The sequence below is a fragment of the Fusarium pseudograminearum genome, chromosome 2, assembly GCF_000303195.2.
Source record: "Fusarium pseudograminearum CS3096 chromosome 2, whole genome shotgun sequence".
Classification (NCBI taxonomy): domain Eukaryota; kingdom Fungi; phylum Ascomycota; class Sordariomycetes; order Hypocreales; family Nectriaceae; genus Fusarium; species Fusarium pseudograminearum.
This window is the reverse complement of record NC_031952.1, coordinates 8697838-8725632: the sequence shown is the minus strand read 5'-3', so window position 1 is coordinate 8725632 and position 27795 is coordinate 8697838. Positions and strand designations below refer to the sequence as shown.

Below are 27795 nucleotides of genomic sequence, written 5' to 3'. Positions count from 1 at the left end.
GTGGAGACAGCCAGTCCTGGGTTCGTGTAAGTCTTTCTGGTTATCAAAGAACCTGTAGCCTTCCCTCCGGTCATCATTGCGATTCCATCGATCCATAACCATGGCGATTTCAGGACGTTATATCAACCTAGCTACACGATGCACTGGCGTCAGACGTACATTATCGAAGAGTAGAACAATATCAACGGCCAACAAACAGCTTGAGGTCGACCCCGTCGAAGCTCAGCTGGACTTTCGAAAGTTCCTGGACATACTACGCCAAGATGGTGATCTCGCTGAAATCGACAAAGAGGTGGACCCTCATCTTGAGATCGGAGCTATATGCCGTCGAGTGAGTGAAATTCGCGACAAAGCACCTTTATTCAACAACGTCAAAGGGTCAACAGATGGGCTGTGGCGTATCTTTGGCAACGCTGCGAGCCTCCGAAAAGGCAACAAAGAGAAGTTTGGACGAGTAGCAAGAAACCTTGGTCTTCCAGCGACAGCTACTTGGAAAGATATCTCAGACCACTTCATTTCCTGGAAAACAGCCAAGCCCATCCCTCCCAAGATCCTGCCAACGGGCCCATGCAAGCAAAACAAGATATTTGGTTCTAATGTTGATCTCGAGTCATTGCCAGTTCCGTATCTCCATGAAGGAGACGGTGGCAAATATCTGGCCACTTATGGGATCCATGTTTTGCAGACCCCTGACAAGTCCTGGACAAACTGGTCAATTTTCCGTGGCATGGTTCACAACAAGAACCACCTTGCCTGTCTCGTTGGCACGGGGCAGCACAATTCGATTATACGGGACAAGTGGCTGGCCGAGGGGAAGACAGAGATGCCCTGGGCATTGGCTCTCGGTGTCCCTCCCATTGCTTCCATCGTGGCAGCCATGCCAGTCCCAGAAGGTGTCTCAGAAAGCGAATACATTGGTGCAGTGACAGGAAAGCCACTTGATATGGTAAAATGTGAGATGAATGATCTTCTCGTTCCTGCATCAAGTGAGATCGTACTTGAGGGTACCATGTCACTAGTGGAGAAGGGTACCGAGGGTCCTTTTGGGGACTACCTGGCACTTGTCTTTGATGGAGAAGGTGGTAAAGGACCTTTATTTAGGGTTGACGCCATCACGTACAGAGACAATGCGATACTGCCCATATCTTGTCCTGGAAATATTATTGACGAATCTGTAAGTCCTGTCTGCTACTGGCTACAATTCCAAACATCATATTGACTTTCTCCAGCACACAACAGCTCAGCTTGCAGCTCCCGAAGTGCTTCTTCTGTGTAGGGAGCATGGCCTTCCCATTAAGGAGGCTTTCGCCCCAGTCGAAACACTAGCAACATGGTGTGTCTTACAAGTAGATACAGAGAAGCTCAGGACCCTAAAAACCACTTCTGAGGAGTTCTGTAGACGTCTTGGAGATACTTTGTTCAAAAGCAAGAGTACAATGCTCATAAATCGAGTCCTACTCATAGGAGACGACGTGGATATCTACGACTGGGACAAGGTTATGTGGGCGTTCACAACGCGGTGTCGACCAGGTCATGATACATACCATTTCGAAGACGTGCCTTCACATCCTCTGACGCCTTACATGACGCAGATACCCGTGACGCCGAGGAGAGGTGGCAAAGTTATTTCTGACTGTTTGCTTCGTTCTGAATATGACCGGCCGAGAGATTTCAAGGCTGTCGATTTTGAAACGTCGTACCCATCTCACATCAAGACTAAGGTTCTGAATAATTGGGCAGCGATGGGGTTTTCCTAGACTAGGGCAATTTAATTATATTGCATTTGAATCAAATGAACATCAATTAACCAGAGTTTAGACCAGTGTATGAAGACGCGGGTAAACCAGTAGAGCGATCTCCAAGATTGGCATGGACTAAATTGCGAAATTACCTGTCTTGGACTCCGATTGGTTGGATCTGTGATCACGACAGACATGCCGATATGGCGACATATAATATTAACGATTTCATACCATGAAAACATGCTAGTGATGTCATAGATAAGTATCAATACTAGAAATTGTCGAAATACGATCGCATCGTCATAATCCCGAGCTTCTTGAACTAACTTTTTCCATTGCCGAAAAGTGCAACCTTCCTGATATTTGGGCAGGGTCATATGGTGCAATACCTACACCAAGACACATCATTCATAGACTATGAATATATTTATCTGGAGATCCCCTGTAGCCGTGATACATGCTTACCTTTTGTGTATCTTGTAACCAACCCAGTAGACTGACACTATGGAAACCGGACTAAAGAACGATTCGCCGTCAGACCTAAGCGATGAGGCAGTCACAGTTTCAACAGAAGTTCCAGTGAACGAGAAAGCTTTGTTACGCAAGCTCGATCTGCGACTTCTGCCAGCTGTTGGGATATTGTATCTTCTATCATTCTTAGATCGCAGCAATGGTATAACTTGGTTTACACAAATGGATGATCCTGAGCTAATGTATCGTGATCAGTTGGGAACGCTCGCATTGAAGGGATGATTGATGATTTGCATATGTGTAAGATAAACTACCGTTTCGTCTCTGATGTTTCTAACAAATCTCAGCTGGAAATGAGTACCTGACTGGATTGACTCTCTACTTTATTGGTTATGTTCTCTTCGAAGTATGTAATCCAGTCATTGAATCCGTCCTCTTCTAATAACTCTTAGATTCCATGCAATATTATCCTAAAACAAACAACCCCTCGGCTGTGGCTTCCCACACTTACTATTGCCTGGGGAATTGTAGCAACCTTGCTCGGCATTGTCCAAAACAAGACAGGCTTCTTTATCGCTCGGTTCTTCCTCGGTGTGGCAGAAAGTGGACTATTTCCAGGTAAATTCCAATTAACAGCTTCTTCAGAACAAGTACTGACGAGCCGAAAGGTGTGGTATATTATTTCTCAATGTGGTACAAGCGACGCGAAAGACAGTTTCGTATTTCACTATTCTTTAGCGCTGCTTCACTCGCTGGAGCTTTCGGTGGTATTCTAGCATATGTATGACTCCTCACATCCAGAGTGTTCAATGACTGACTGAAACAAGGGCATTGGAAAAATGTCGGGCATAGTTTGGGAGAATGGATGGCGATGGATCTTCATTCTTGTGAGTTCTTGTCCAAGGTCGGCGTACTAGTCTAGGCTGACCCATGTCCAGGAAGGTATCGCCACGGTCGTTGTGGCTGTCGCAGCATATTGGTTCATTGAGAACTATCCCGACACGTCCAAGTCCCTCACCAAGAGCGAGCGGTCTTTCATTCATGAGCGTCTGCACGCAGATAGTGACGCTATCCGTCAAGAGAAGTTCAGTTGGGCTGCTGTGAAAGAAGCGTTCAGGGATCCAAGCTGCTGGCTCTATGGGTTAGGCTTCCATACTATGAGTTTGCCATTGTATACACTGTCTCTGTTTCTGGTATGTCTTGCCGAAACGGATCTTGTGCACATAATACTAACTGATTAGCCCACGATTATCAAGGATCTTGGCTACACAGCAGCGGTAGCCCAGCTTTTGACTATCCCACCTTACGCCGTTGCCTTTGTTACTACCCTTGGTGTTGCTATAGCCTCTGAAAGGCTTGCGAAGCGCGCTGTTTTTATCGCTGGCTCCTCGGCAGTTGCTGCCATTGGATACATAATTCTTCTCGCCAACACGAACCCTACCGTAAGGCCTGGCGTCTCGTACGTGGGAACTTTCTTTGCAGCAGCTGGGATTTACCCCGGCACCGCCTTGGTTCTCAGTTGGCCCGCTATCAATGTCTCTGGACAAACCAAACGTGCCATTGCAAATGCTATGCAAATCAGTATTGGAAACCTTGGTGCGGTGATGGGAACACAGCTGTACAGGTCGGGCGATGGCCCACGGTTTGTGGTTGGTCACTCTATGGCGTTAGCATATCTAACCGCAAATATTGTAGTGGTTAGTACTTTGGGGTGGCGATTAAAGAAGCAGAACCAGAGTCGAGCGGCTGTCAGTGAAGAGATCAAGCATGTGGGCGATGTGGAAGATTGGAAGGGAGATTCGGATCCCAGATGGAGATTTGAGTATTAGGGTGACAGGAAGGGTTTGTACAGTACATTGATATTGTATGTGAGCTCGAAGTCTCTTTAAGTAATGCCTCCATTTGTAAATTAGTACAAGATTGTCAAGCGATCGTTCCAATTATCCTTTTAAGTATTTCGAGTACAAGCAAAATCGAGTCAAAGAAGGCAATTTAGATAGACAGTATTGAGTTCATTAAGTACCTTCGTGAAGTGATAGGTTTCCCACACAATTTACTTACGTATTTTAATTTGAATTGTTGGACAAGTGCACAAAGTTAGCTAAGCTAGGAGATACATAGAAGACAATGCACCCGGATCTTGAAGTCATGTCGTATTCCTCAGGAATACACTAGCTATTTATGCACCATCATAGACAATGTGTTCAAATTTATTCCAACGCCTCGAGTTCCTTCTTCTCACTCTCTCCCAAGAGACCCAGTGCCTCTCTTCGTGACGGTGCTGATGCATCGAAATAAGGCTTCTCAGCCAGTGAAGTTACCCGCGTGCCATGTCTTGGCTCTCTTCCACTGTAGTCCCAACTAGCGTTGTGGATAGTAATGCTATAACGATTAACATCGGTCAAATATTTTTACAACCAAATGGATACTTACCGATTATCCCAGAGCGCTGAGGTTCTGGGCGTCCACTTGAAGCGTACCTGGATGTCAACATTTGTCTCATAGACATCATACAGATAGTTAAGTATAATATCGCTCTCTGCCTTGTCAAGACCGACGATTCTATCGGTCATTGCACGGTTTACCCAGAGCGCTTTCCAGCCTGTCGCAGGGTGAACCCTGACTAGAGGATGAACCCTCTCGACATACTTGGGACCCTGTTCAGGATGGTCGCGGTCAAGGTATGGGTGCGCAGACTTGTAAACAGCCGAGCGACCATCGATGATCTTTCGAAAACCTAGTGAGAGCTTTTCGTATGCTGCGTAGCCAGAGGCCCAGAGTGTATCACCTCCAACGGATGGAACAGTATCGTTATGAAGGTGTGTGATACCTGCCGGTTGTCTCTCGTGCACCAAGTCTGTGTGCCAGCGAGACGCTCCTCCTGGCTGGCGAAAAGTGGCGGGACGCTCTGTCGCTTGTAAATCGGGCCAGAGAACACTCACACCTGGGAGACCCGGAACCTGAGGCACTTGAGGCTTTTCTCTGTATTAGTTTTCGACTATAGCAATTGAAAGTATCGTCACTTACATGAACTTCAACTTCTCCATACCACTCGCCGAGTTCCTTCTGCTGCTGCGGCGAAAGATCCTGATCTCTGAAGAAAACAACACTTCTCTCTGCAATCAACAGAGCAAGTTCATCGCGTTGTTGATCAGTGAGATCCTTCAACTGCAAGCCTTCAATTTCGGTTCCGATGTACGCCGTAAGATCAGTGACTTTTGTTGCAGCAGACAAAAGACTCTTCTTCGACTTGTCAGCCCGCGCGCCTGCATCCACGTGGTCGCGAGGCTTGTCGCGAATCTTGTACACATCGTCTAGATACATTGGGCGAAATGGACGGTAAGGGTATCCTTTAGAAAGATCCACACCTGATTTCTCGAGACGTTGCTTGGCAGCGTCTGGGAGGGCGAGGGTGTCCTTGATGGGCGGGGCAACATCTTTGATGCTGGAATCAATTGGCGCAGGAACCATTTTGTGCTGTGTAAGTGAATATCTGATAATTATGCTTCACAGAATAAAGTCTTGATACTTGGATAAACAGCAGAAGCCGCATCTAGATATACTGTACCTCTCCCCTCACGGTACTACCCTATGATCACGTCATGCAAGCACACAATGGCAAGGGCCAATTTATCTAGATCCCATTGGTAGGTCATACAGATGCAATATGCAAAGTGTATTGCAACATAGATACGGATTTGTCCCTTATAGATTGCGACATTAAGCAACGTTATCCAAGTCAGGCATAGATGGGCACTCCGAACCACCAGACAGGGTTCTCCGGATAGTAAAACCAGAGCTATCCCAATCCTTGGCGTATACAAATAAGCAGTCTGATAAAGCAAGGTCTTAGTTCAATAAACTGATCTACTAATTTATTTTCTTGTGCCTTCAGCGGCCGGGCTTTCCAGTACCCCAAGGACCGTGTCTGGTACCTCAGGGTTTAATTATTGCAGACCCATGATAGCTACAAGTAGCGAGAGATCAAAACGGCAGCATGTGTGGAGTCACATAAGCCACATGGATACTTGGTTCGCACAGGTCAAGTGGCTGAACAGAACGGGTGAGCAGATATCCACTATTACATAATACATACCATCTCAGTTAGGTAGATCCACGGGCCTTGATACTCCGGTACGGTTTCTCCAACTTGGATCTTGTCTGCCTTTGTCCTGGAATTCCATCGGAGCATCTCTACCCGCCCTCTGCAACTTCCTCTACACAAGCAACCAATCTATTGACAAGACGCCGTGTATTGAAACGGGTTCTAAATCACCGGAGTCTGTTGCATACTATCTCCGCTAGTTATCTGTCCAGTCATATCATCACCGCACGGGCTACCCTATAATGGCCTCGAGAAGCAATGACCTTTCAGCTGAGACAGGGACTGGGCGACAACCGAAATCATTAGCTAAAGCATGCATATCATGCCGGACAAAGAAGATCCGATGTGATGCTGCACGGCCAAGATGTCGTAATTGTCAGAGTCAAGATCGCGAGTGTGTTTACCACAACGAAACACCACGAAAACGGTAGGCAAATGGCTTTGTCTTGTGACTTATTTCTCTGCTAACTTTCCCGGACCCACATTCTCGCAGATCATCAAACTTGAACGCGACGCGTCTGCTCTTAAGGCGTTCATCGTGACTCTCAGGCAAAGTGACGCTGAGAAACGTGAACAATTGCTTTCATCCGCTGTTGATAATAATGGGAATGTCATCTTATCAGAATTAGTAAAGGACGCCCCTCCCAGACAAACCCAACATTCTTCAATTGGCTTTCCTTCTCAGCCCGCGATTGTATCCGACGACGAGCTGGACATTGCCAATTTTGTATCTGTTGACGATTCTGGTGAGACTAACAGCTTTGGTCCGTCATCTGCATTATACAACCCAGCAAAGAACAGCCCCGACAAGATCACGCAATGTGACCCAGCATGGATTGAGAACGTCAAGAATAGTCTGATAGCAAATGCTGCTCTTCAGAGGCATCTGGAATATGGACTCATGAAGCATCCAACTATCGCTGGGGTACAGACGGAGTTGGCAATGCACTTGCTCAACCTTCACTGGGATCGTCAACACCACACATTCCTTCTTACCTACAGACCTGCTGTGATGCGCGATTTGCAATGTTCGGGTCAGTATTGTTCCACCTTTATGCTCAACGCCATCTTTGCCTGCTGCAGCAAGTTCTCGCCTCGTCCTGGGGTCAGAGAAGATCCTGGAGATCCATCGAGTGCTGGTCTCCGATTTTTTAATCGGTGTGATGAGCTTCTTGCACAAAACTCTCTTTTAATGCGACCACACATTACAACAATCGTGGGACTTCTCCTGCTTGGCTCAACATACAATGCGCGTGGAGAGACATCGAAAGGATGGTTATATACTGGTTATGCTCTACGGATGGTATATGATTTAGGTCTCCATCTAGATCCCAAACAGACAACAGATCACTCAGAGGATATTGAAATCAAGAGACGAGTGTTCTGGGGCGCCTTTGTCTGCGATAAGCTCCAGAGCCTTTACTTGGGTCGACCTGTGGCTATCAATCTTTGCGACTCCCAAGTATCACGCGAATTTCTCGACCTATATGAAGAAACAGAGCCATTTCATCTTCCCAATTCGACGGTAGAATCTACTCCTAGCTTGCCTAGGAATATGGATGACATGGTTCCCAGGTATTCAGTATCGACTTTCCAACAATTATGCCTCTTGTCCAAGATAATGACGAATATCATCAATCGTTTCTACGTTGTCGGAGCCACATTCTCAAACGCCCAGAACAGTCTCTTGAAAATTGAGCAGGCGTTACAGAAGTGGCGAGAGGACTTGGCTCCCGAGCTCGACTTCCAGCCGTGGACTTCGACCAGGACCCAAGCTCAGACCCCAAATATTATGGTCTTACACAATCTGTATTACTCTCTTATCATCTTGGTTCATCGACCTTTTATCTCAGACGGGCATCTTCGCTCAACTGGAACGCCCTCTCGATCATGGGAGCAATGCACAGTTGCAGCAAGATGTATTACAAGTATAGCATCCGTTTACAAGTCGACCTATGAACTCACTGGAGCGCCTTATGTTTTGGCATATGCAGTCTACGTTGCGTGCACTATACACGTCCGCAACGCGGCTTCCCAAAGTCACAAGGAGGAGCATCTAGATCTGTTGAGGAGGAGTTTAGAATGCTTGGATGAACTTTGCATTGCGAACCCTGGCGTTGCCAAGCCGGCCAATAGTATCAGGCGCCTTATCGAAGCTAGTCGTCTCAACTTGACAGTTGGTAAGTAACGACAGGCTAGTTCCATTGATCTGTTGACTAAACAAATGTAGGAGAAACTAACTCTGCCATTGTAACTGATATTTCGCTCGACTTGGATGCAATTCACAATTCATTCAATGCAACAGAGTGGCCCTATCAAAATTACGACATGAGCACTGGGGATGCAGACTACAGTTTGCCACTCGATCCATTGTTTGGCTGGATCAATGTACCAACGCCGTCGTTAGACCAAGACACACAACTGCCACTTATCTAGGGATCAAATAACTATCTGTATATGGTTATTGAGTTGTAATAAAATCACAGGCAAGGGGTAGAGCAAAACTAAAGAATGCCATATTCCATCACATTCTTTCAATGCTTGATGCTAACAAAGGAATAAAATCTAAAAAAATTCTGGGGACAAGAATAGGTACTGTGCATGCAAAGCAAAGCCTATCTGTCTCCCCTGTGAGTCTGGAATGACATCGGCTAATGTTAGCTCAGTGCCGAGAACTCCACTCGGAGACTCACTCTCCGAATTGCTGTGGGTCACGGAGAATGATTCTCCTATTGTGTTACTTACTGTCTTGCTCCGAATACCTGAGATTCAATCTATCAATTAAATACCCAAGACACGACTGCCTTGATTTGATTCACAAGCATCTAAGCACATCTTTCTACCTGCTGTGCATGAGACTTTCTGTTTCTCCCTTCAATTACCCAAACACACTTCGAACCCCACCTCTTTCGCAACATGGCTCATCTCCCCAAGAACGTTGACGTCTTGATCGTGGGCAGTGGCAATGCCGGATTCGCAGCAGCTCTGTCTGCGGCCGAGAACGGAGCCAAGAACATCCTACTCATAGACAAGTGCCCTGAAGAATGGGTGGGTGGTAATTCTTATTTTACTGCTGGCGCCTATCGAATCGCCCACGGCGGACTAAACGATCTTTTACCCTTTGTCAACAATGTTTCCCACGAACAAGCAGGAAAAATTGACCTTGCGCCATATACCGAGAAAGACTTCCAGGATGATATGGACAGGGTGTGTATGGGACGTTCAGATCCAGAGCTGGCCAAGACACTTATTCAAAACTCCAATTCAACTATCAAATGGCTAGCTTCAAATGGTATCCGCTTCCAGCTTTCTTTCAACAGACAGGCATACGAAGTTGACGGGCGGATTAAGTTCTGGGGCGGTCTCCACATCAAGACCCAGGATGGAGGCAAGGGTCTTATCGAAGACTACCTTGCTGCGATCAAGAGGCGGGGCGTTCAGGTTTCGTGGTCAACAGCGCTCACAGGGCTACAAAAGCATTCAACTGACGACAGTTACGACGTTAAGCTGTTAGTTAATGGCTACAAACGCTCACTCAACGCTAGCGCTGTCGTATTGGCTGCAGGAGGATTTGAGTCCAACCCTCAGATGCGAAGCCAATTTCTTGGTGCTGGGTGGGACATGGCTATGGTCCGCGGAACACCTTACAACACTGGAGATGTTTTGAACCTAGCCATCGAACAGTTAGGCGGGAAAGCTGTCGGAAACTGGTCGGGGTGCCATTCTGTGGCTTGGGACGCTAATGCTGACCCAAATACTGGCGATCGAGAAGCCTCCAATGAGTACACCAAGTCGGGTTACCCTCTGGGCCTCATGTTGAATGTTGATGGCCAGCGTTTTGTCGACGAAGGTGTTGACCTGAGGAATTACACTTACGCAAAGTTTGGCCGTGCTATCCTCCAGCAGCCAGAACAGCTAGCCTTCCAGGTTTGGGATTCAAGGACCATGGACTGGCTGCGGATGGAGGAATATCGCGAGGAGCGTGTCGAGCGCATTTTTGCAAAGACAGTGGACGAGCTCGCCCAAAAATGTGCCGAGCGTGGACTCCGAGACAAATCCGCTTTTGTCGACACAATCCGAGAGTACAACGAAGCAGTATACGCGCATCGCCAAGAGAACCCCGACGCCAAATGGGACCCCGCCATTAGAGACGGCGTCTCAACTCAGTCTTCAAAGAAGAAGCTGGCTTTGGCCAAGTCAAACTGGGCTTTGCCCTTGGATAAGGGTCCCTACATGGCAGTCAAGGTGACTTGTGGTATCACCTTTACCTTTGGAGGTGTCAAAGTTGATCCGCAATCCGCCCAGCTAATCCATGGGGTGACAGGCTCTCCAGTGCCAAACGTGTTTGTCGCGGGAGAAATGGTGGGAGGCCTATTCTATTCTAACTATCCCGGGGGAAGTGGATTGACGTCTGGTGCAGTATTTGGAGCGAAAGCTGGGAAGGCTGCTGCAAATGTCGTTGCAAAGAGACAAGCTCAATCTTTTTCAAGCCGTTTGTGAACAAGATTGATTAGCTTTAGTATACAGGGTTCAGTGGCAGAGTAGCAATCAGGATTAAAGTTTGCAAACCCCTGATTTGAACCTTGCATGAACGGAATTGTTCCATAGTTATAGTTGGTGGTTAGTACTACAACCTTACTCTGTAGACTAAGCCAATACAGACTTTTCCGTTGCCGGAATTGTTCCATATATCAGTCTACTGCGAGTATTGTAAGCAATTGTAATGAAACGCTACTATATCCGTAGTAGCTTTGTGTTTTGATAGCCCCCTTTCGTAATACAGGTACACAATCGCCTTCTCCTTTCCTTAAACCCTGCTCAATATTGGTGAGCCAAGTAGTTAGTTATGATACGAGATGGCATTCCGAAGCGAAGAGGCGGGCTTGGCACCAATAACAAACAGCAAACACTCTCAATCCTCGACTCGTTGCAAGACACTTATCACCGGTGGCGTTTTCGGGCCACTCACGCACTTCGATACTACGCCATCGGACCCATTACCCCAACCTAAAACTCAGGGCTGAACGGGAAACGGTACGCGAGCTTATCAATGCCATTAACGCCTCTCCAGTATAGGGTTAGCTTTATCTGGGGAAGCAATAGTATCAAGCCTTCTGTCATTGAGCGAGTCAGTGCTTCCCATTCTCAGATTCAGCGCCATTCTTTACCAGTGATGATAACGTTGGTTACGTCCACATTGCATCACAAATCATTTCTCACATTCTTCTATTGTCCTCTTTTTCCACTGCGCAAGACCTGTCGCTTGTTACACAGGTGCATCCGACCTCTTGTATGACATTCCACTACATGCACACATGACCAAATAATGGCTGGGCTTCAACCCAACATCTGGGCCGGCGTCGCCATTCCTTGGCTTGCAGCGCTGGTCTCACTTGTTATGCGTGTTTGCGCCCGAAGGATGACCAAAATGAGTTGGTGGTTCGATGATTACTTTTCCATCCTGGCATTTATTTTCGCAACAGGCTACTGCGGCATCATGATTGAGTGTACGCGACACTCCAGGATCATGTCTCAGCCTTGACTGACAATAACCTAGGGACGTTGCACACATACCTCGGCGTCAAAATTCCGGACTCCATAACCGGTGATGAGAGGGAAGCAATTCTGCAACAAGCCCGGTTCCTTAGCTTCTTGAACTCTTTATGCTATGCTTCATCCATCGCCTGTTCCAAGATAGCCATTTTGACATTATACTGGCGCCTCTTTAGGATTTCTTCAATCCGCATCCCGATCCTAGTCATGATTGTGATGGTAGTCGTATGGATTATTCTCAGAACATTTATGCTCACCTTCCGCTGTGTCCCTGTGCAGTCACTCTGGGACTATAGTATTACAGACAAGGTCTGTAATCTTGACAGTGGCGAATTCTTTCTGGGTACTATTACTACTCATTTTATCATGGACATTGCCATCCTTATTTTGCCAATCATCGAAGTGGCTCGACTTTCCCTACCAACGGGCCAGAAGCTAGCTATTACTGCTTTGTTTCTGCTTGGAGCTATGTATGATCTATCCACAGTGCTGCGAAATATCTTGACCCAATCCAGGCTAATCAATATCTACAGCGTCTGCTTTGCCTCAATGTTTGTTCTGGTCGAACTTGTCAATTACGATAATAACACAACACAAATGCCTTATGACTATGCTATGTTCTGTATCTTGGGCTCAGTTGAAGTGAATATTGCTATTGTTTCCGGTGAGTAACCATCTGAATGAGTGAAACATATCATCATGTTAACTTAAATAAATCAGCCTGCTTTCCTCTTTTACGTCCCATCTTCAACCACATACTACCAGCCAGATTCCTTAGCTCGTATGGAAAGAGCAGTCAGCGTGTTAGTCGACCAAGCAATGCTATCAAATTAACAACACTTGTCAGATCAACCAAGGACAAGGAGCAGGATGACTCAAGCTCAACACACCATCTAGCTGATATGGAAAACGGACTGCACTACGATTCAAGCAATGTTCAATATCCAAAAGGAGTGCATACAGTTATCTGCAGTCGGAAGTCGATTTCTGTATCGAATGACAATATGTCGGGGATATATGTGCAAAACGACACAGTCGTGGAGGTAAATCACCTCTAGGGTATGTGCAGATGCAGGGTATCAGCTCGAGTAACCAATTTATCATAAAGACTCTGACACGTGAGACTTTGAATCATGTGAAGTATTGGACTAGAATTATGAGCATTGCGTGGTTTATCTCCGGCAAATCTGCAACATCTCTGGTGTAGATTTTTAATTTACAAAATGGCAAAGTTCAGCCCAGGCACTAGCATCGTTTTCTGTTACATAGTGGCTGTTTGACGGTTTTTAGCCCAACAAGACCAGCCCGTTTCAAGACTTGATGTTTCCATTTTAGTTACTAGCTTTGTTTGTCGCATAAATAAGTTATGCTGACATTTTTCATCCCAACATGCTTTTCAGCCACCAACTGCCGAGATCTACACACTTAAGTGAGACACGCTCATTAAACTCAATTGGTCCAGCTATTCCGAATACGATGCCACCATACTGATTATGCTGTCCAAGCGGTGGTGATTCTTGTACAAGCCGACATTACCTGATGTGGAACTCTGTGCATGAGGCTGTCGGACAAACAAGCCCTTGCGAGATTGTTTGTTTTGTGCACTGACACTTACTTTCAACCCTAGTAACATGCGCCCGCCATATCCGAATGGATGCAGAACGTTTGATCTGACCTCAGACTACTTAAGTCGCGGCAATCCAACATTAGGATACTGGCATCACTCACTCAGTGCTACTCAACAAATACATTTCATCATGAAGTCGAAGAGTTTGTTTATTTTCATTACCTACCTTGCCGGCGCAGCCGTGGCCAAGCCCAAGCCTGATCACCAGGAGGTTGACGTTGCCATCATTGGTGGTGGTGCGACAGGTTCTTATGCTGCTGTCAGACTCCGTGAAGACTACGGAAAGAGTGTTCTCGTCATTGAGAAAGAAAACAGGCTTGTTAGTTGGCCGACTTAATCCAACCCTCATTACTATTCTAACCAGATTCTACAGGGCGGCCACGTTCATGCCTACCAGCCCGAAGGCGGAGACAGGCCAATCAACTACGGAGTTCAAGCTTACCTGAACCGAGAGAAGACCAGGGCTTTCTTCGAGCGATTTGATGTCGGCCTGATTGACCCAGATGCAAAGAGCGGGTTCGATCTTCTTTTCGCCACCAAGGATATCGACTTCACTACTGGAAAGACTGTTGATGCTGACTACGGGCTTATCAACTCAACTGTCGCATTGATTGAGTACATTGCCCTGGCAGTCAAGTATCAGCCATGGTTCGAAAATGGTTATTTCAAGAAGGGCAAAATTCCAGCCGACCTTCTCTTGCCCTTTGGAGAGTTCCTCGACAAGCACAACATTGGCAGCTCTCTTGAAATTCTTCGCACATTTATCTGGCTTTCTGATGCAGTGAATACACCTACCTGGTTTGTCCTGGCTGTTGTTGGACAACCCCAACTCGCCGCTCTCGGTTTTGGTCTGGCAGGCCCATCTTTCAAGTGGCCCGAGACTTATTCTTCAGAAACACTCTACGACCGCGTTCTCGACCTCATGAAAGATGACGTCCTTCTCGAAAGCACGGTAGTCTCCAGCAGTCGCAAGGCCAACGGCGTCGACTTGGTCATCCAAACACCAAACGGAAAGAAGCATGTCAAAGCGAAGAAACTTCTTATCGCAGCAACTCCCTCCCCTGGCAATACCGACGCATGGGATCTCGACAAGAACGAAAAGTCAATCTTCTCCAAATTCACTTGGGAAAGACTTTACGTCAGTGTTGTTGGCAAGACCAGCTTGCCCTCCGATGTTCCCGGCATTCGCAACACGTGGGACAACCCCAGCAACTTTTACCTTCCTCAAGGTGACTTTGTTGATGCGTACACTCGCGCAGGCGATAAGGACGTCTGGACTACGCGTGTCCTTGGCCGTGCCAGTCTGACCGCCGAAAAAGCAAAGTCTATGATCAAACAGGTCTTCACCAACATTGATACAGCGGGAACATATGATGTTACTGACCCCACCATCCTGGCTTTCGCATCACACGGACTCACTGTGCCCAAAGTGTCACCCAAGGAACTATCTGATGGATTCTACCAGAAGCTTTATGCTCTGCAAGGCCAGCGCAACACATTCTGGACTGGACTCAGCTGGGCTCCCGACTACACTCCGATCTTGTGGGATTTTACTGAGAAGCTTTTCCCTCAGATCTTGTCTGGTATCTAGAGTTTTAAGTAGGCTATTGATCTTGCAAGTCGTCTATCCTGCAAATCCGCCATTTAATTTTTATAATCTCTAAGCCGTAGCCTTGGTTGTCTCAATATACTTCAAATTCTCAACAAAGGATTCATTTCGATTAAAAACTCACTATCAGATCAAGGTTTTCCCAATAACCAACTTTCCCATCTATACCACGTATGCTGTGATAGAAGAAGCGTCTCCAGGGCTGTACGCACTGTCAAAAGTCCGCCATCCTAAAAGTCCGCCAACCTGCAAGTCTGCTCGTGGAAGTCCGCTGATGTCCGCTGTGATACATATCCGCAAACTCTAAGTCAATCATACAGTACCGTAGTTAGTATCTGGCAGCTCGCATATAAAACAGCACATCTACCGAAGTTAGTCTGTCTCTTTATATTCCAAGTACAATTCCATTATCCTCACTTTCAAGATGACTGCAACAAACCCCCCTACTACCAGTACTGCTCTCTATGCCAATGCAGAGGGCAAACCTGTCGTTACCAGCCTCCCGATGCCAGCACTTCGTGACGATGAGATCCTCATCAAGGTCATGTACGCAGGTGTCAACCCATCCGACTTTCGAGTGCTGAAGTTCTTCAACTGCCGACGGCGCGTGATGGGTCATGAGTTCTGTGGCAAGGTGCTCGAGAGCCCTGGCCTGGCCAGCTCACCCTTCAAGGCAGGCGACATCGTTACCGGCTACGTAAACGGCTCCAACGACCGCCCCGAGCGCTTCGGCACGCAACAGGAATACATATCCATCCCACCTGCATGGGCCTTCAAGGTTCCCGATAACTTGCCTCACCCTAACGCTGCTGGTCTCCCCGTTGTGGTCCAGACTGCCAATGATGCGATTTTCAATCGGTTCAAGCTACCCCTCCCGCAAGATGCCAAAGGTCCTATCGAGGGAACGATGGTGATCTGGGCCGGTGCCACCTGCGTCGCCATGTCTGCAATCCAGCTTGCGCGCGCCAGCGGTGTCACCTCCATCATCGTCACAGCGTCACCCAAGCGACACGAATTTCTCAAGAAGCTGGGCGCGACCCACTGCTTTGACTATAGCGACGAGAGCACCCCAGCTCGCATTAAGGCACTAGTGGAAAGCGCCGGCGATGTGCCTGTCTGGGGATTCGACGCACTGGGAACTATGACTACGCCCAGTCCACAGACGCTCCTCGCTAGTTCTCTGCCCAGGAACGACCGAGTTAAACTGGTAACCGTACTCTTAATGCCTGAGGAAGGCTTCGAGCCTTGTATCGGGGCTCGGCATTACCACACTTCGTTTGACCTGCCCAACGGGGATAGGGTTGATATACCCCCCAACATGGAAGCGGCGGACAGAATGTGGAAGGCCCTCGGCTGGGTGATGGATCATTATGGCAAAGAGTTCCAAGAGATCCCTGTTGAAGTATTCAAGGGAACAGCCGAGGACGCGCTGAAGGAGGTTGAAAAGGTCGAGTCTACTGGGAGATTTGGAAAGTTAGTGTTGACGCTGCCATGGGTTACTAAAGAGGACTAAAAGCCTAGATCTATTACTATAGTAGACTCTACCTTTAACTATTGACCTATCTAGCCTCAAGACCTGGCATAATTAGTTTAATTTATACTATTATTTCCAGCCCCAGTCATATTCCACTTACAGTCCCCTCAGCTCTAGACAATGTGCGGCAGCTTCGCCTTATACGTTTCAGTCACTTAACTAAGCAAAGCCTCTGTATTAGACCAATCACATCTCGCAGCAGTTTCTCGCTTTATTCACCCCAAGACTTTGTTTTTAATTATGTAGGGCAATTGATCGTGGCGAGATGACTTCGTACTGACATCCTGGAGGTCGTTGGTTTGTGGCAAGGATTTAACCGTGTGCCATAACTCTAATATGCTTAAACGCTTAAACTGGCAAGTACAACAGAAAAGGTTAAAGTGCCAGTTCATCCGTTTACGCGAGACATTTCAGGTAGAAAGATTTGCCTACAATTAATCACAGAGTCTTGAACAAATGCCTAGAGATAGATCCAAATTTGAGATTGAGTAGTGTTTTGCTATCCCCATAACCAGATTGTAGAGTACAAGGCCCTGCTTTACTCATCGCGTTTCTCAAATCCATCATCCTTCATCTTCAAGGTGTAGGCCTTTCCGTACGTGTTTTGGGGATCACGTTTCTTAAACGCATCGTCCTTCATCTTCAGACCATAGGGTCTGGCATATAAGTTCTCACGCTTTTTAAACGCATCGTCCTTCATCTTCAGTCCATAGGGTCTGGCATATAAGTTCTCGCGTTCCGCAATGGCATTGCCTGTACTCAAGATCAACAAAATGCCTCGACGGAAGAAGATAAAGTCTCACCTGGGACAGGGCTTGCAGCTGCAAATCCGCACACCGCAGCGACGCTGAGGAATTGAGATAGCTTCATGTTCGGATAATCAAATTGTTGCTAGAGATTATGAGTTTTCTGTTAACAAGTTTAGACAATGTCTGACCATCCTACATATTAAATACATTGATATCCTTTACCACGGTCCATCCACTGGATATTGACTAGGCTTGTGATCTCTTAGAAAGGAAGGTCGTTTGAGTGTGGGGTAGATAAGAGTCGTCATTCTAGTTGGACTATACGACATAGCATACAGAATAAACATAAGTTCTATGCCTTACATCTCGCCCCCAACTTCGTTGCTGTATACGATTGGCTGATAGGCTTTGGTGATGGTGTACATAGCGCTGTTTAAGGCAACCACCGAATTGATGGTCGGAACTTCGGCATTGATCTTCAAAAGTGCCTGCGGGGGAATCTCGTAAAGGGATCATGACGATACTGATCTGCATCCGCTCCCAAAAGTACCTTAACTGAAGATCTGTTTAGGCAGGCAATTCTTCTTTTGTAGTCTTGTGCAACCCATCAAATGCGATGTAGGTATTCATCGAGTTGATGTCAGAGATAAGGGTTCTGCAGTAATATTGACCACTGTCATACCGTTTTGATCTGACTCCAACAAACTCTCATCTTTCATAGCCTCGCGACTTACTGGAATCCCATTCCTTCAAAGAAGATTTACCTACACTGAGACCATGTCTTTCAAGGATAAGAACGGTTCTGATGAGAGTCTACTTCATAATGAAGAGGGCAGCGAGGGAACCGACTGGACCCCATTGAAGCAGCGAGGAAGTTGGAAAGGCCGCGCCTGGTTCGCTTTCAACGTCGTTTTCTTCTTGGTATCTCTTTGTCTCTTCGTGGCTACCTACATGAGAAGCAATGTGGTGTCAGATATGGAGCATGTTCGCAAGACTTCATTTTATTGTAAGCCTTTCACTCGGTAAACACAATCCAAAGCAGTGACTAACAGTACAGCTCCTGTCCTGGACTCAATAAACTTCAAACTGAGGCCCATAGAGACTGAGGGTGGCTTATTCGAAGCCCAAAATCCTTCAAAGTGGCGCAATTCCATCAAGCCCGACCCAGCAGTTGATGAAGCTTGGGAAGACCTCGAGACCATCCGTGTGTTCCCCATCACCGAGAATGAGGTTCGAAGACTAGGCAAAGATCCAGAGCTTCTTGTCAAGTTTCCGCCAGAGTATGGGCTCGGTGAAAATGCCTATATGGCACAGATCGATATGTTCCATCAAATTCACTGCCTGAACCTCCTTCGACATCTGGCATGGGCTGAGTATCACCGGAATGGCACAGCCAAGAAACCATTCAGCGAACTGCATTGGATTCATGTCAGCCACTGCACCGACATACTTATGCAGAACCTTATGTGCAATGGAAATTTGGACATTATCACATTCAACTGGGTTGAAACACAGACAAACCCCTTCCCAGACTTTGGTGTCAATCATCAGTGCAGGGATTTCGATGCGATATACGAGTGGCAGGATAAAAACTCTGTGCCAAAGGATTGGGGACGAAATGTCACACGACCAACAGGCGCAAAGCAAATTCCCATCAGCGAAGAGTATTATCGGATATATGGAATTGAGAAAAACGAAACCCAGAGTGAATCTAGCCATAGCATTTAGTCGAGAAAATACCAAAGCATTAATAGCTGGGCTATACGGGAGTCCTTAAAAGCTTAGTTTGCATTTTTTAAACAGATTTTGCTCCTATCGTTTGTGATGTTTCACGGTGTCATGCGCTGTGATTCACATCAAAGTGGCAACAATAAGAGGAACTATCGTTGTTCCAAACTTATAGTGGGTATTTGATGAAAAGGTTCACAACTTGGACAGGCTCTGCCCTCTACAACAATGGTGTTGAGATGACTAGTGGGGAACATGGGAGATGGCGCCACCATAAAGACAGGTGTATTGTTTATGAGAGGGAGGTAACCCCAAGCTATATTTAAGTCTAAATAATACAAAGAATACAGCATTAAGCCCAATACACAGAACAATCTCACATGAGTCCACAAAGTAGTTCATGTCTAGGGTGAAGGAGGCTCGTTAAGCGTGGAAATAAACTGCTTCTGGAACTCCCCAAATAGCAACCCGTAGGTCACTGTACCAACCTCCGTCTGCGCGGTGATGTTGACATTGGCACTGGTGATGACTTTCTTTCCAAAGTCAGGCATAGTAGTGCGACGCACTTCAATGGTAGTCTTGGGCCCATTGAAGTACTGGCGCGCCTCATACGTTGTATCCTTGCAGGAGGTGAAAGGTGTTTTCTGGGCACAGGTCTCGCCGCACGGAGCTCCATTCTGCACCCCGTGACAGGCGACTGAAAAGTCACCTGGGTCGGGAACGGCGTTGTGGCCTTCGAGGGTGAACTTCCAGTGAATCTGCTCGTTCACGCCGCGAGTGGCGGAGTAGTCGTTGCTGTACCAGTTGTTCTTGAGATCCTCGGGGTTGGTGACTTCGTAGGGCGCTGCAATTGCGCTACACGCTACTGTGGAGAGGAGGACAGCTTTGACGAGCATGGTTGCGGGTGAACTGATTGTTGATTAGCCTGATTTGTTTATTCGTGGAAATATGGATCCAGAATAAGACCTTGCAATGTTACTTACATATTTGAAGAAAGGTTGTCAAAATGGAGATTGTAGTTGCTATGTCTTGTTTTGGACTGAAGCTTGGAAGTGATTTAAACTTGGGGTCTCACTCGTCTCTATTTATTCATCGTCCACCGAACCTTCCGACCCTTGTACCACGAGATACTCCTTAAATACGAACTTGTTGATCTTTACAGAAGAAAGTAATTTCCCACCGCCACATCTAAAAAGTTAAACGCGTCGGCAATTAAGTGTAACGTGCCGACAGATCCGATCGCCTTATTATCCATAATTGATTTTCCTTTTAATCCTGCTAAGTTATGCACGGGCGTAGAACAGAGTTACCCTGAAACACGAACACTAGTGAGAATTAAATATAGTATAATTAAACCTTAGAACCGAACTGACAATGGACTAACGCCCGTAGACAAGATGATACTTGCTGGACGACGAGCATCTACGCGCGTGCATCTCAGCTTCCAATCTCAACCTTGCGGCGCAGTCGAACACAACTGTAGTGTCAATTGGAAGAGTATATTTTGTTACCAACTTATCAATTGAATCATGGAGCTTTTCGATAGTCTGAAATATGACTTTTGTGAAACAAAGAGCTTTGTTGGGTCAGCTCTGTGCAGCGATGACAGCAATTTGAAAGACATATTGGAACAGCTGGACCAGATCCGGATGATCTATCCTACTACATTAACCACAATATGAAACATTCCCGTGTACAGCATTAATTTCCCCTGCAGATTTGCATCCCGACTGGAAACGTTGGCCGATGAAGCATAAGACACGAAATTACTGGGCTAGTTTATGCGATTTGGGATTTAATTGATTTTTCTGTTTGTCAAGAACCCAACTACCATGAGAGGTCGTCGTTTCTGCCACTTACTACATAGCGAGACCTGCGACTGAGAATGACTTTTTCTATTCGACAGACACCACAACTTCTACGGATGAAATGCAGTTTGTATATCGAGAAGGCCTAACATAGTCAGTGGCTGAAACAACATCTGAAGAAAATTATAACGCTATCTCTTTATGTCAGTAGGTGCAAACCTGGGTAGGTAATGCATGAGAAATCTCCGCTGCATACCATCAGCTTGGCTTGAACAACAACACAGGGGTCAGTCTCACTTTGTATGGTTAATAGGATGGATGTTCTGCACTGACTACAAGTTCAAGACGCACTGTCGCAGTTCTCATCACTTTGAAGTGCAGTTTCTTCTCAATATAAAAACCTTTATCTAATAGCTCAGCAAACGGAAGAATGAATCAGGCCCTCAACTCGCCAGTCGCCAGGCCCGAGGAATCGAATTGGGTCGAAGGGCAAGACGGCAAATGAGAACAGCCAGCTCTGAGTGAGGCTTTCAACGCGATGCTTGCTGGTCTGTCGGCTCAGCAGCGTGCTGTCGCAGAGTGTCTAAGTGTCGATAAACTCAATGAGGTTGCTCAACGATGGCAGGGCAAGCGCAATGAGAAAGTCAGATCCGGGGATACGGCACAGTAGTATTTCACAAATCAAGCTACCAGGAAGCATTATCCTTGGGGGTAGTAACTCTAAAGCCATCTCTGCGACCTGTCACTGTATACCGTACAGACCGACTATCCCAACCGCAACGCAGCCGAAGTTGTTTGCCCCAAACACGTTGATAGCCAGGCTAGAGGAAAGCTTGCAGAATATAATAAGCGATGACTTTTTCGATGCTAAAACCCCCACGAGAATTCTGTATACAATGTCGCTACAGAGGTTGAAATGGGGAGAAGTTGCTGAGGGTATTGATTGTGATGGCATTGGTCACTGGGGGTTTGGGACAGAAGATCAAAATGTTACCACTCCAGTTGAAGGGCTCCTTTATACTTAGAGCAAGAAAGAAAACCCAAGTAGTTGATATTTACGAATGGGCAAGTAATTTACTTTTGTATTTTTTATGGCTTACCTTGACTCTGCAACTCTCATTTGTCTTCAATCGCTTCTTTTTCTTCCAAGGATGCCTTTTCTAATTTAGGCATAACTTATGCTGTCTTGAAGGATGAAAATGGTCACGTGTGTCAGCATTGAAGTTGAAAATCACCAAACGAAACCCTGCCCTTCCACTGCCTTGTCCTGTATGGTTGTAACAACCTCAACTTGCAACATGAAACCACAAGACCTTGTCTGTGCCAAATGCTGGGATGAATTCTTCAACACTAAGTCTTTCGAAAAAACATGTACGGCCGAAGACGACCCTTACATTCACCACGAGACAGAGGCAGTCTCCACCATTGACGAAATCACAAATGCCTCATCATCAGGGTGCAATTGGTGCAGTTTTGTTGAAACCTTCCTAGATGACTCAAAGGATGGAAGAACACGTATAAAAATGGTGTTGCTTCCTGGTCGGGAAAGACATCAAGCTACACCAAGGGGCCGTAACGTGTTCTTTGTTCGTGTCTATTATTTATGTGGAGAAGAAGAAGAATTCGCCGATACTCGTCGTATCCATGCTTTTACCTCCAGCAACGATGAGGCGTCAGCACATGTGACTGCACGTCCACTGAGACACGACGTAGGAAGCCCAGAGGGTAGCCTTCAAATGCAATCGTGGCTCGCGGAATGCAAAGAACATGAGGGTTGTTTAGATCCACACGCAGAGGCTATGCTACCTACAAGGGTCGTCGAAGTCAGCCCTGCGGATGAAGACGAGCCACGGGTTATTGAATCTGGCGGGCGTCGTGGAAGGTATGCGACTGTATCTTATTGCTGGGGTAAAGCTCCCTTCGACACACTCAACACGTCGAACTATACACAATTCATCAAGGGTTTTGACAATAGAACGCTGCCTCTTACTTTCCAACAGGCTATTGCTGTAATTCGCAAGCTTTCTATTCCATATTTGTGGATAGATGCCTTTTGTATCATTCAAGACTCTGAAGAGGACAAAAATCGGGAGATTTCATCGATGAAGGATATATATGCCTCTTCCACTTTAACAATTGTCGCCGCCTCTGCACAAGAAGTCTCCGAGGGCTTTCTACAGGATCGACCTCATGCAAAGCTAAGTTTCACAATACCATTCTGCGTAAAGCCCAACGTGTTTGGAACCTTCTCCTTCGGCAGCCTCGATGACGCATCCTACGATGAGCGTTCCGAGCCTCTGGCAAAAAGGGCTTGGACACTGCAGGAACAGTTGCTTGCTCAAAGGACTGTCACCTTTGCTAGTCACACCATGATGTGGGCTTGCAAAGCTGGTACAAAGACCTTTGGTGATTCCTTCCATTATCCCTTTTACGACAGTATGGACACATACACTAGTCTCAATCTGAACGAATTATTGATGGACGACCAAGACGCACTGGCCGTGAAATACGAGGCGTTGACCTGCTGGAGTCGCCTTGTTTCAGCCTATTCGCTCAGACGTGCCAGTCTCGACAACGACAAGTTGAACGCAGTCGCAGGAATTGCCCTTCATGGCTCATTTGCCCCAGCCCTTGGCCCAGGGTATTATGCCGGATTGTGGACATACAAGTTGGCGTTACAACTGACGTGGTATGTCAGTTATCACCACAGAAGTCTGCCTGATGGTGAAAAACTTGACTCGTACCGGCCAAAGACCTACCGCGCACCTTCCTGGTCGTGGGCGAGTATCGAAGGCGGCATGATTCAGTTTGACGAAGTGTTTGCGCCCATATTCAATACAGTTCCTATTTGCAAAATTTTGGAGTGTTCAACAACGCCAAGATTGGACCAAAACCCCTTTGGGGAGGTTGTTTCGGGGCAACTAAAGGTGCTAGGGTTCGTGCGAACAGCATGGTTCTACCCGCAGACCTGGAACCTTGTCTTGCTTCCTATCTCTGATTCTGAGGGTCGCGATAACAGTACCATGTCTCATGAAGAAGGCTATGACAAGTACATTGAGGACTTTATTTCTGCAAATCCGGAGGTTGATTTCAAGGAGGATCCAGAGGTTCTGCACGGTACATGGAACGACAACACTTCTGGTACTCGTGATGAAAGCCGGCTCACCGAACCAATGATTGTCTTTTGTCTTGCGATATCCTCTGAGGGTTCTACAGCAAAGGGTATATCCGGTTTGTTGCTCACACGCACAGCCAATGCAGGTCCATATACTAGAGTTGGTCAGTTTATGAGAGGAAGGAAGAGGGATTTTAGAAACAAAGAACTCGTTGCGGAAGAACTGATAATAGTGTAACCAAGCGAAGGCTCATGATGTGTCAAGGTCCATGCAGTTGCTATTTACTATATTTTGCGTTTATTTGATTTGACTACCATATATCACGACACCACAATATGAACGATAGTTCTATGTCAGTATTGCAATGTGTCTAACATAGAGGTGTAAAATACATTGGTCAAGTCTGACAATATTTCTAGCTCTGCCTACTTTTACACTTATCAATGTCAACCCTGGTACAGCTTACTGAACCTTGCCTCTTGAGTCAACTGGCCAGATCTCCTCAATGGTCCCATTGCGGTGAGCATAATAATAATCGTGAAGGTTAACAGTTGGGTCAATATGACTTGGAATCATCTCGACCCTGTCGCCAACCTTGAGCGATGGTGTTCCTTCTTCCCAATTCAACGACCCATGCTCATCACCCAACTGGTTGTAAACATATCTTTGATCTTTACATTCAGAAAGACCACTGTCGGTTGTTAAAGTTTTGAGACCCGTGTCTATTGTGACTTGACGTTCGCCCTGCTTGCTCACGACTGTTGCTAGGAAAGACAGACTGTGGGAATAGTAGGCTCCGATGGCGTTGCGATAGTCTGTGTCCATGAAAATGAAGGATCCGGGCTGTAGCTCTGTTACACCTGGCACTGTCGCACAGAAATCGGCTGTACCAGTGCCTCCAGTCGTGACAACCTCGATGTTGAATCCCTCATTTTTGAGCTCTTGGGCAGTCTCTGTAAGAATGCGCATTGATTCAAGACATTGTTCTTTGCGATCTTGGAAGTCGTGAAGATGCTGCAGGTGACCCTCATAGCCTTGGACACCAATCAGACGCATTTGTTTCAAAGTGTCGATGTGTCGTGCTAGTGGTAAAGCACCTTCGGGTTTGACACCAGTGCGGTGAAGTCCGACATCCAAGTCAATCAACACGTTTATAGGTTCTGGAATACCCGAGTTGGCCAAGGCATCATTGATGGCGGTAGCAGCGTCAGCGTCGTCTACTACTATCCGTAGACCTTGATGCTTCTTGAAAATCTCAACCAATCTTCTGACCTTGGCCGGACCGACAATCTCACACGTAATGAGGAGATCGGTAAAGCCAGCAGCAGTGATTGCTTCAGCTTCACTCAGCTTTGCGACACATCCGCCTTTTGCACCAGCTGCAACAAGCTTTTTGGCGATGATAGCGCTCTTGGTTGTCTTTAGATGCGGTCTGATATTCCGTCCAGTTGGAAGTAGTCTGTCCATAAGCTTCTCGATGTTGGCTTCCATGACATCGAGGTCGACAATCATGGACGGGGTGTCGAGGTCATCCAGGCTGTCGCCCACTTTGGGAGAGTACATGATGGCAAGGTTAGATGGTTCGGTGATGAGTGATTTGATCGATCGTGACAATGAATGTGTGTTATGAGTGAGATGAGCAGACAGGTGGACATGTATCGGGTTTACTTTTACCCTCCGAGGTCGGATTCCACAGATTGAATGGAATCGACAATCTCGAAGTAACGTTGTAGGTTACAGAGCACAGTGCGTCAGTCTCCCCGCCTTTATCTCATGACCTTTTGTCCGCCGATCTTCCCTGCTTATCGCGGTTCCATATTTCCCCGCTTGATGGACAGGAGGGCCGTGGAGATCCAAGGTACAAAATAAATAAGCTAACTACACTAATCTAAACAGCATAACCCTACCAACTATTTTAGTCTCTCGTGTTCCTAGCAGACAATGTTCCTGATAACCCAACCCCACTCACAAGAACCAACGAAATTCGGGGGACGATGGACCATCGCGCAAACGCTGAGTAGACACATCTGCGGCCGTCGTCTTGGTCCCCGCCCTGCGGTTCCTTCTCATGTTATCAAAGAGCATAAATCCACCCAAAAGACCCGCTATGAGGCATCCGCAGGCTCCAAAGCAGGCTGTTGTGATAAGAGCAGTTGGGTACTTGGGCTTTTCGCTCTCTCGGAAAATGTTGCTTGAAACGAGACCCATCAAGTTTGCTAATGGTACACCCACTGATGTGAGCACTACCCTCCTCCCCTCGTGAGAAATGTTGTTGTTATACCACGTTGATAATAGAACAGATGGTGCAGAAGTTCCCCAAACCATCATGAAGCAGGCATAGTAGGCCAGGTGCAACTGGGCTTCAACATCAGAGATGGCAGCATAGATGATGAACCCAATGAAGGTAAAAGCGAATCCGAGCATGATGAATGGGAAACGAATGCGCAGAAAATCGGAGCTGAATGCCAAGATGAGTAGCATCACCGCACCACCAACATTAGGCGCCACTATATAGACATATTAGCATGTTGAATCCCCCAGATCACATTCACATACCAGTGTAAAGATTAGTCTTGATAGTTCCATATCCGAGACGCTGGATAATCTGCGGCATAAAAAGCGCAACAGACTGAATCGGTACACCCAGACAAATCTCAATCATGAGGAAACAATACGTCGTAGGTTGTTTAAAGATCTTGATCGAGTCCTTGAAGTTAAACTTTTCTTGTACAACCGAAGACGAATCGACCTGCATTCGGTGAAATGCTAATGACTTTTCTTCTTCGCCAAGAAACTTGGCCTCACCAGCTGACAATGGAAGATACCAGAAAGCAAAGATGGAGAAGAGGACAGATGCTGCACCTTCAATGATGAACAGATACCGCCATACAAACATCTTGGACTCGATCTGGAAAACTCCGAAGGACAAAAGCCCGCTCTATTTTCGTTAATATTCATACTCTCTGTGCCGCGTTACGAACTTACAAAGGCATTGGCAATATTGGAGGCCGCGTAAAAGACAGCCAAGCGACGTGCTAGTTCACCACGCCTGTAGAATGTTGTGAGGTAATAAATGACCAGCGGGAAGAAACCTGACTCTGCAACACCTAGAAAGAAGCGAAGAGCGAAGAGGCCACCAAAGTTCTGAACGCAAGCAGCCAACAAAGTCATGGAACCAAAGGTAAACATGAGAATTGGAAGAACTCTGGCAGGGCCGTACTTCTTGCCGATTATCGCAACCGGTGGAGCAAAAATGACATAAGGGACGAAGAAGATCGATACCAAAAGGTTGTATTGACCTGGCTTGAAATTCAGATCTAAGCGCATATTAGTTTTTGTTTGACGGGCCTGCGGAGTGGAATGTCGTACTGTCACTAAGTCCAGCTGTTTGGGCATTTCCAAGGTTTCCCTTATCCAACGCGTTGAACAAGTCTATCGGCTAGTCAGAAACGTCGACGCAACGCGAACTAGATCAATCTTACACATGATCGCCAAGACAGGCATCAATCGGACGTCGAACTTGCGGCAAAGTTGGCGCTCGGCGATGTGGTCAACGATGCGAGCCGTTTCTCCCTCGGCGACATCATGGCGCGTGTCGTCAATGAAGTCATCATCTTTGTGATCTTTTGGATGCATAGCGTTTGGATGACCGGCAGAATTTGGAAAAAGAATGATGTTCAGTGGAACATGAAAGGTTTGACAGCGATTGTGAACGTGTGGTATTTGAGATGTATGAGAAAGACGAACCCGAGA

The 27795-nt window shown here is 46.7% G+C and overlaps 13 protein-coding genes across 13 annotated transcripts; 8 read left to right on the top strand and 5 right to left on the bottom strand.

The window, feature by feature from the left end:
• Positions 1-100: 100 nt before the first annotated feature.
• On the top strand, positions 101-1757 carry FPSE_08154 (uncharacterized protein; the record flags this gene model as incomplete). Its single annotated transcript, XM_009261272.1, has 2 exons — positions 101-1174; positions 1230-1757. 2 exons carry the CDS (start codon positions 101-103, stop codon positions 1755-1757), a joined length of 1602 nt encoding a protein of 533 aa, XP_009259547.1.
• A 489-nt stretch (positions 1758-2246) lies between these two features.
• Positions 2247-4042, top strand: FPSE_08153 (uncharacterized protein; the record flags this gene model as incomplete). The annotated part of the gene is made up of 9 exons (XM_009261271.1): positions 2247-2415; positions 2469-2513; positions 2561-2619; positions 2666-2831; positions 2882-2994; positions 3041-3100; positions 3152-3406; positions 3455-3855; positions 3916-4042. The coding sequence occupies 9 exons, from the start codon at positions 2247-2249 to the stop codon at positions 4040-4042; spliced, it is 1395 nt and encodes a 464-aa protein (XP_009259546.1).
• A 381-nt stretch (positions 4043-4423) lies between these two features.
• On the bottom strand, positions 4424-5684 carry FPSE_08152 (uncharacterized protein; the record flags this gene model as incomplete). The annotated part of the gene is made up of 3 exons (XM_009261270.1): positions 4424-4595; positions 4647-5188; positions 5241-5684. The coding sequence occupies 3 exons, from the start codon at positions 5682-5684 to the stop codon at positions 4424-4426; spliced, it is 1158 nt and encodes a 385-aa protein (XP_009259545.1).
• A 982-nt stretch (positions 5685-6666) lies between these two features.
• On the top strand, positions 6667-8754 carry FPSE_08151 (uncharacterized protein; the record flags this gene model as incomplete). Its single annotated transcript, XM_009261269.1, has 3 exons — positions 6667-6687; positions 6812-8498; positions 8549-8754. The coding sequence occupies 3 exons, from the start codon at positions 6667-6669 to the stop codon at positions 8752-8754; spliced, it is 1914 nt and encodes a 637-aa protein (XP_009259544.1).
• Positions 8755-9234: 480 nt separating this feature from the next.
• On the top strand, positions 9235-10818 carry FPSE_08150 (uncharacterized protein; the record flags this gene model as incomplete). The annotated part of the gene is made up of 1 exon (XM_009261268.1): positions 9235-10818. One exon carries the CDS (start codon positions 9235-9237, stop codon positions 10816-10818), a length of 1584 nt encoding a protein of 527 aa, XP_009259543.1.
• A 2810-nt stretch (positions 10819-13628) lies between these two features.
• Positions 13629-15089, top strand: FPSE_08149 (uncharacterized protein; the record flags this gene model as incomplete). The annotated part of the gene is made up of 2 exons (XM_009261267.1): positions 13629-13817; positions 13872-15089. 2 exons carry the CDS (start codon positions 13629-13631, stop codon positions 15087-15089), a joined length of 1407 nt encoding a protein of 468 aa, XP_009259542.1.
• Positions 15090-15531: 442 nt separating this feature from the next.
• Positions 15532-16620, top strand: FPSE_08148 (uncharacterized protein; the record flags this gene model as incomplete). The annotated part of the gene is made up of 1 exon (XM_009261266.1): positions 15532-16620. The coding sequence occupies one exon, from the start codon at positions 15532-15534 to the stop codon at positions 16618-16620; it is 1089 nt and encodes a 362-aa protein (XP_009259541.1).
• A 559-nt stretch (positions 16621-17179) lies between these two features.
• FPSE_08147 (uncharacterized protein) lies at positions 17180-17511 on the bottom strand (the record flags this gene model as incomplete). Its single annotated transcript, XM_009261265.1, has 2 exons — positions 17180-17394; positions 17445-17511. The coding sequence occupies 2 exons, from the start codon at positions 17509-17511 to the stop codon at positions 17180-17182; spliced, it is 282 nt and encodes a 93-aa protein (XP_009259540.1).
• A 656-nt stretch (positions 17512-18167) lies between these two features.
• Positions 18168-19118, top strand: FPSE_08146 (uncharacterized protein; the record flags this gene model as incomplete). Its single annotated transcript, XM_009261264.1, has 2 exons — positions 18168-18396; positions 18448-19118. The coding sequence occupies 2 exons, from the start codon at positions 18168-18170 to the stop codon at positions 19116-19118; spliced, it is 900 nt and encodes a 299-aa protein (XP_009259539.1).
• Positions 19119-19522: 404 nt separating this feature from the next.
• On the bottom strand, positions 19523-20014 carry FPSE_08145 (uncharacterized protein; the record flags this gene model as incomplete). The annotated part of the gene is made up of 1 exon (XM_009261263.1): positions 19523-20014. One exon carries the CDS (start codon positions 20012-20014, stop codon positions 19523-19525), a length of 492 nt encoding a protein of 163 aa, XP_009259538.1.
• Positions 20015-22224: 2210 nt separating this feature from the next.
• On the top strand, positions 22225-24279 carry FPSE_08144 (uncharacterized protein; the record flags this gene model as incomplete). Its single annotated transcript, XM_009261262.1, has 1 exon — positions 22225-24279. One exon carries the CDS (start codon positions 22225-22227, stop codon positions 24277-24279), a length of 2055 nt encoding a protein of 684 aa, XP_009259537.1.
• Positions 24280-24504: 225 nt separating this feature from the next.
• FPSE_08143 (uncharacterized protein) lies at positions 24505-25605 on the bottom strand (the record flags this gene model as incomplete). The annotated part of the gene is made up of 1 exon (XM_009261261.1): positions 24505-25605. One exon carries the CDS (start codon positions 25603-25605, stop codon positions 24505-24507), a length of 1101 nt encoding a protein of 366 aa, XP_009259536.1.
• Positions 25606-26007: 402 nt separating this feature from the next.
• On the bottom strand, positions 26008-27678 carry FPSE_08142 (uncharacterized protein; the record flags this gene model as incomplete). The annotated part of the gene is made up of 5 exons (XM_009261260.1): positions 26008-26549; positions 26599-26980; positions 27028-27359; positions 27412-27474; positions 27525-27678. 5 exons carry the CDS (start codon positions 27676-27678, stop codon positions 26008-26010), a joined length of 1473 nt encoding a protein of 490 aa, XP_009259535.1.
• Positions 27679-27795: the final 117 nt, after the last annotated feature.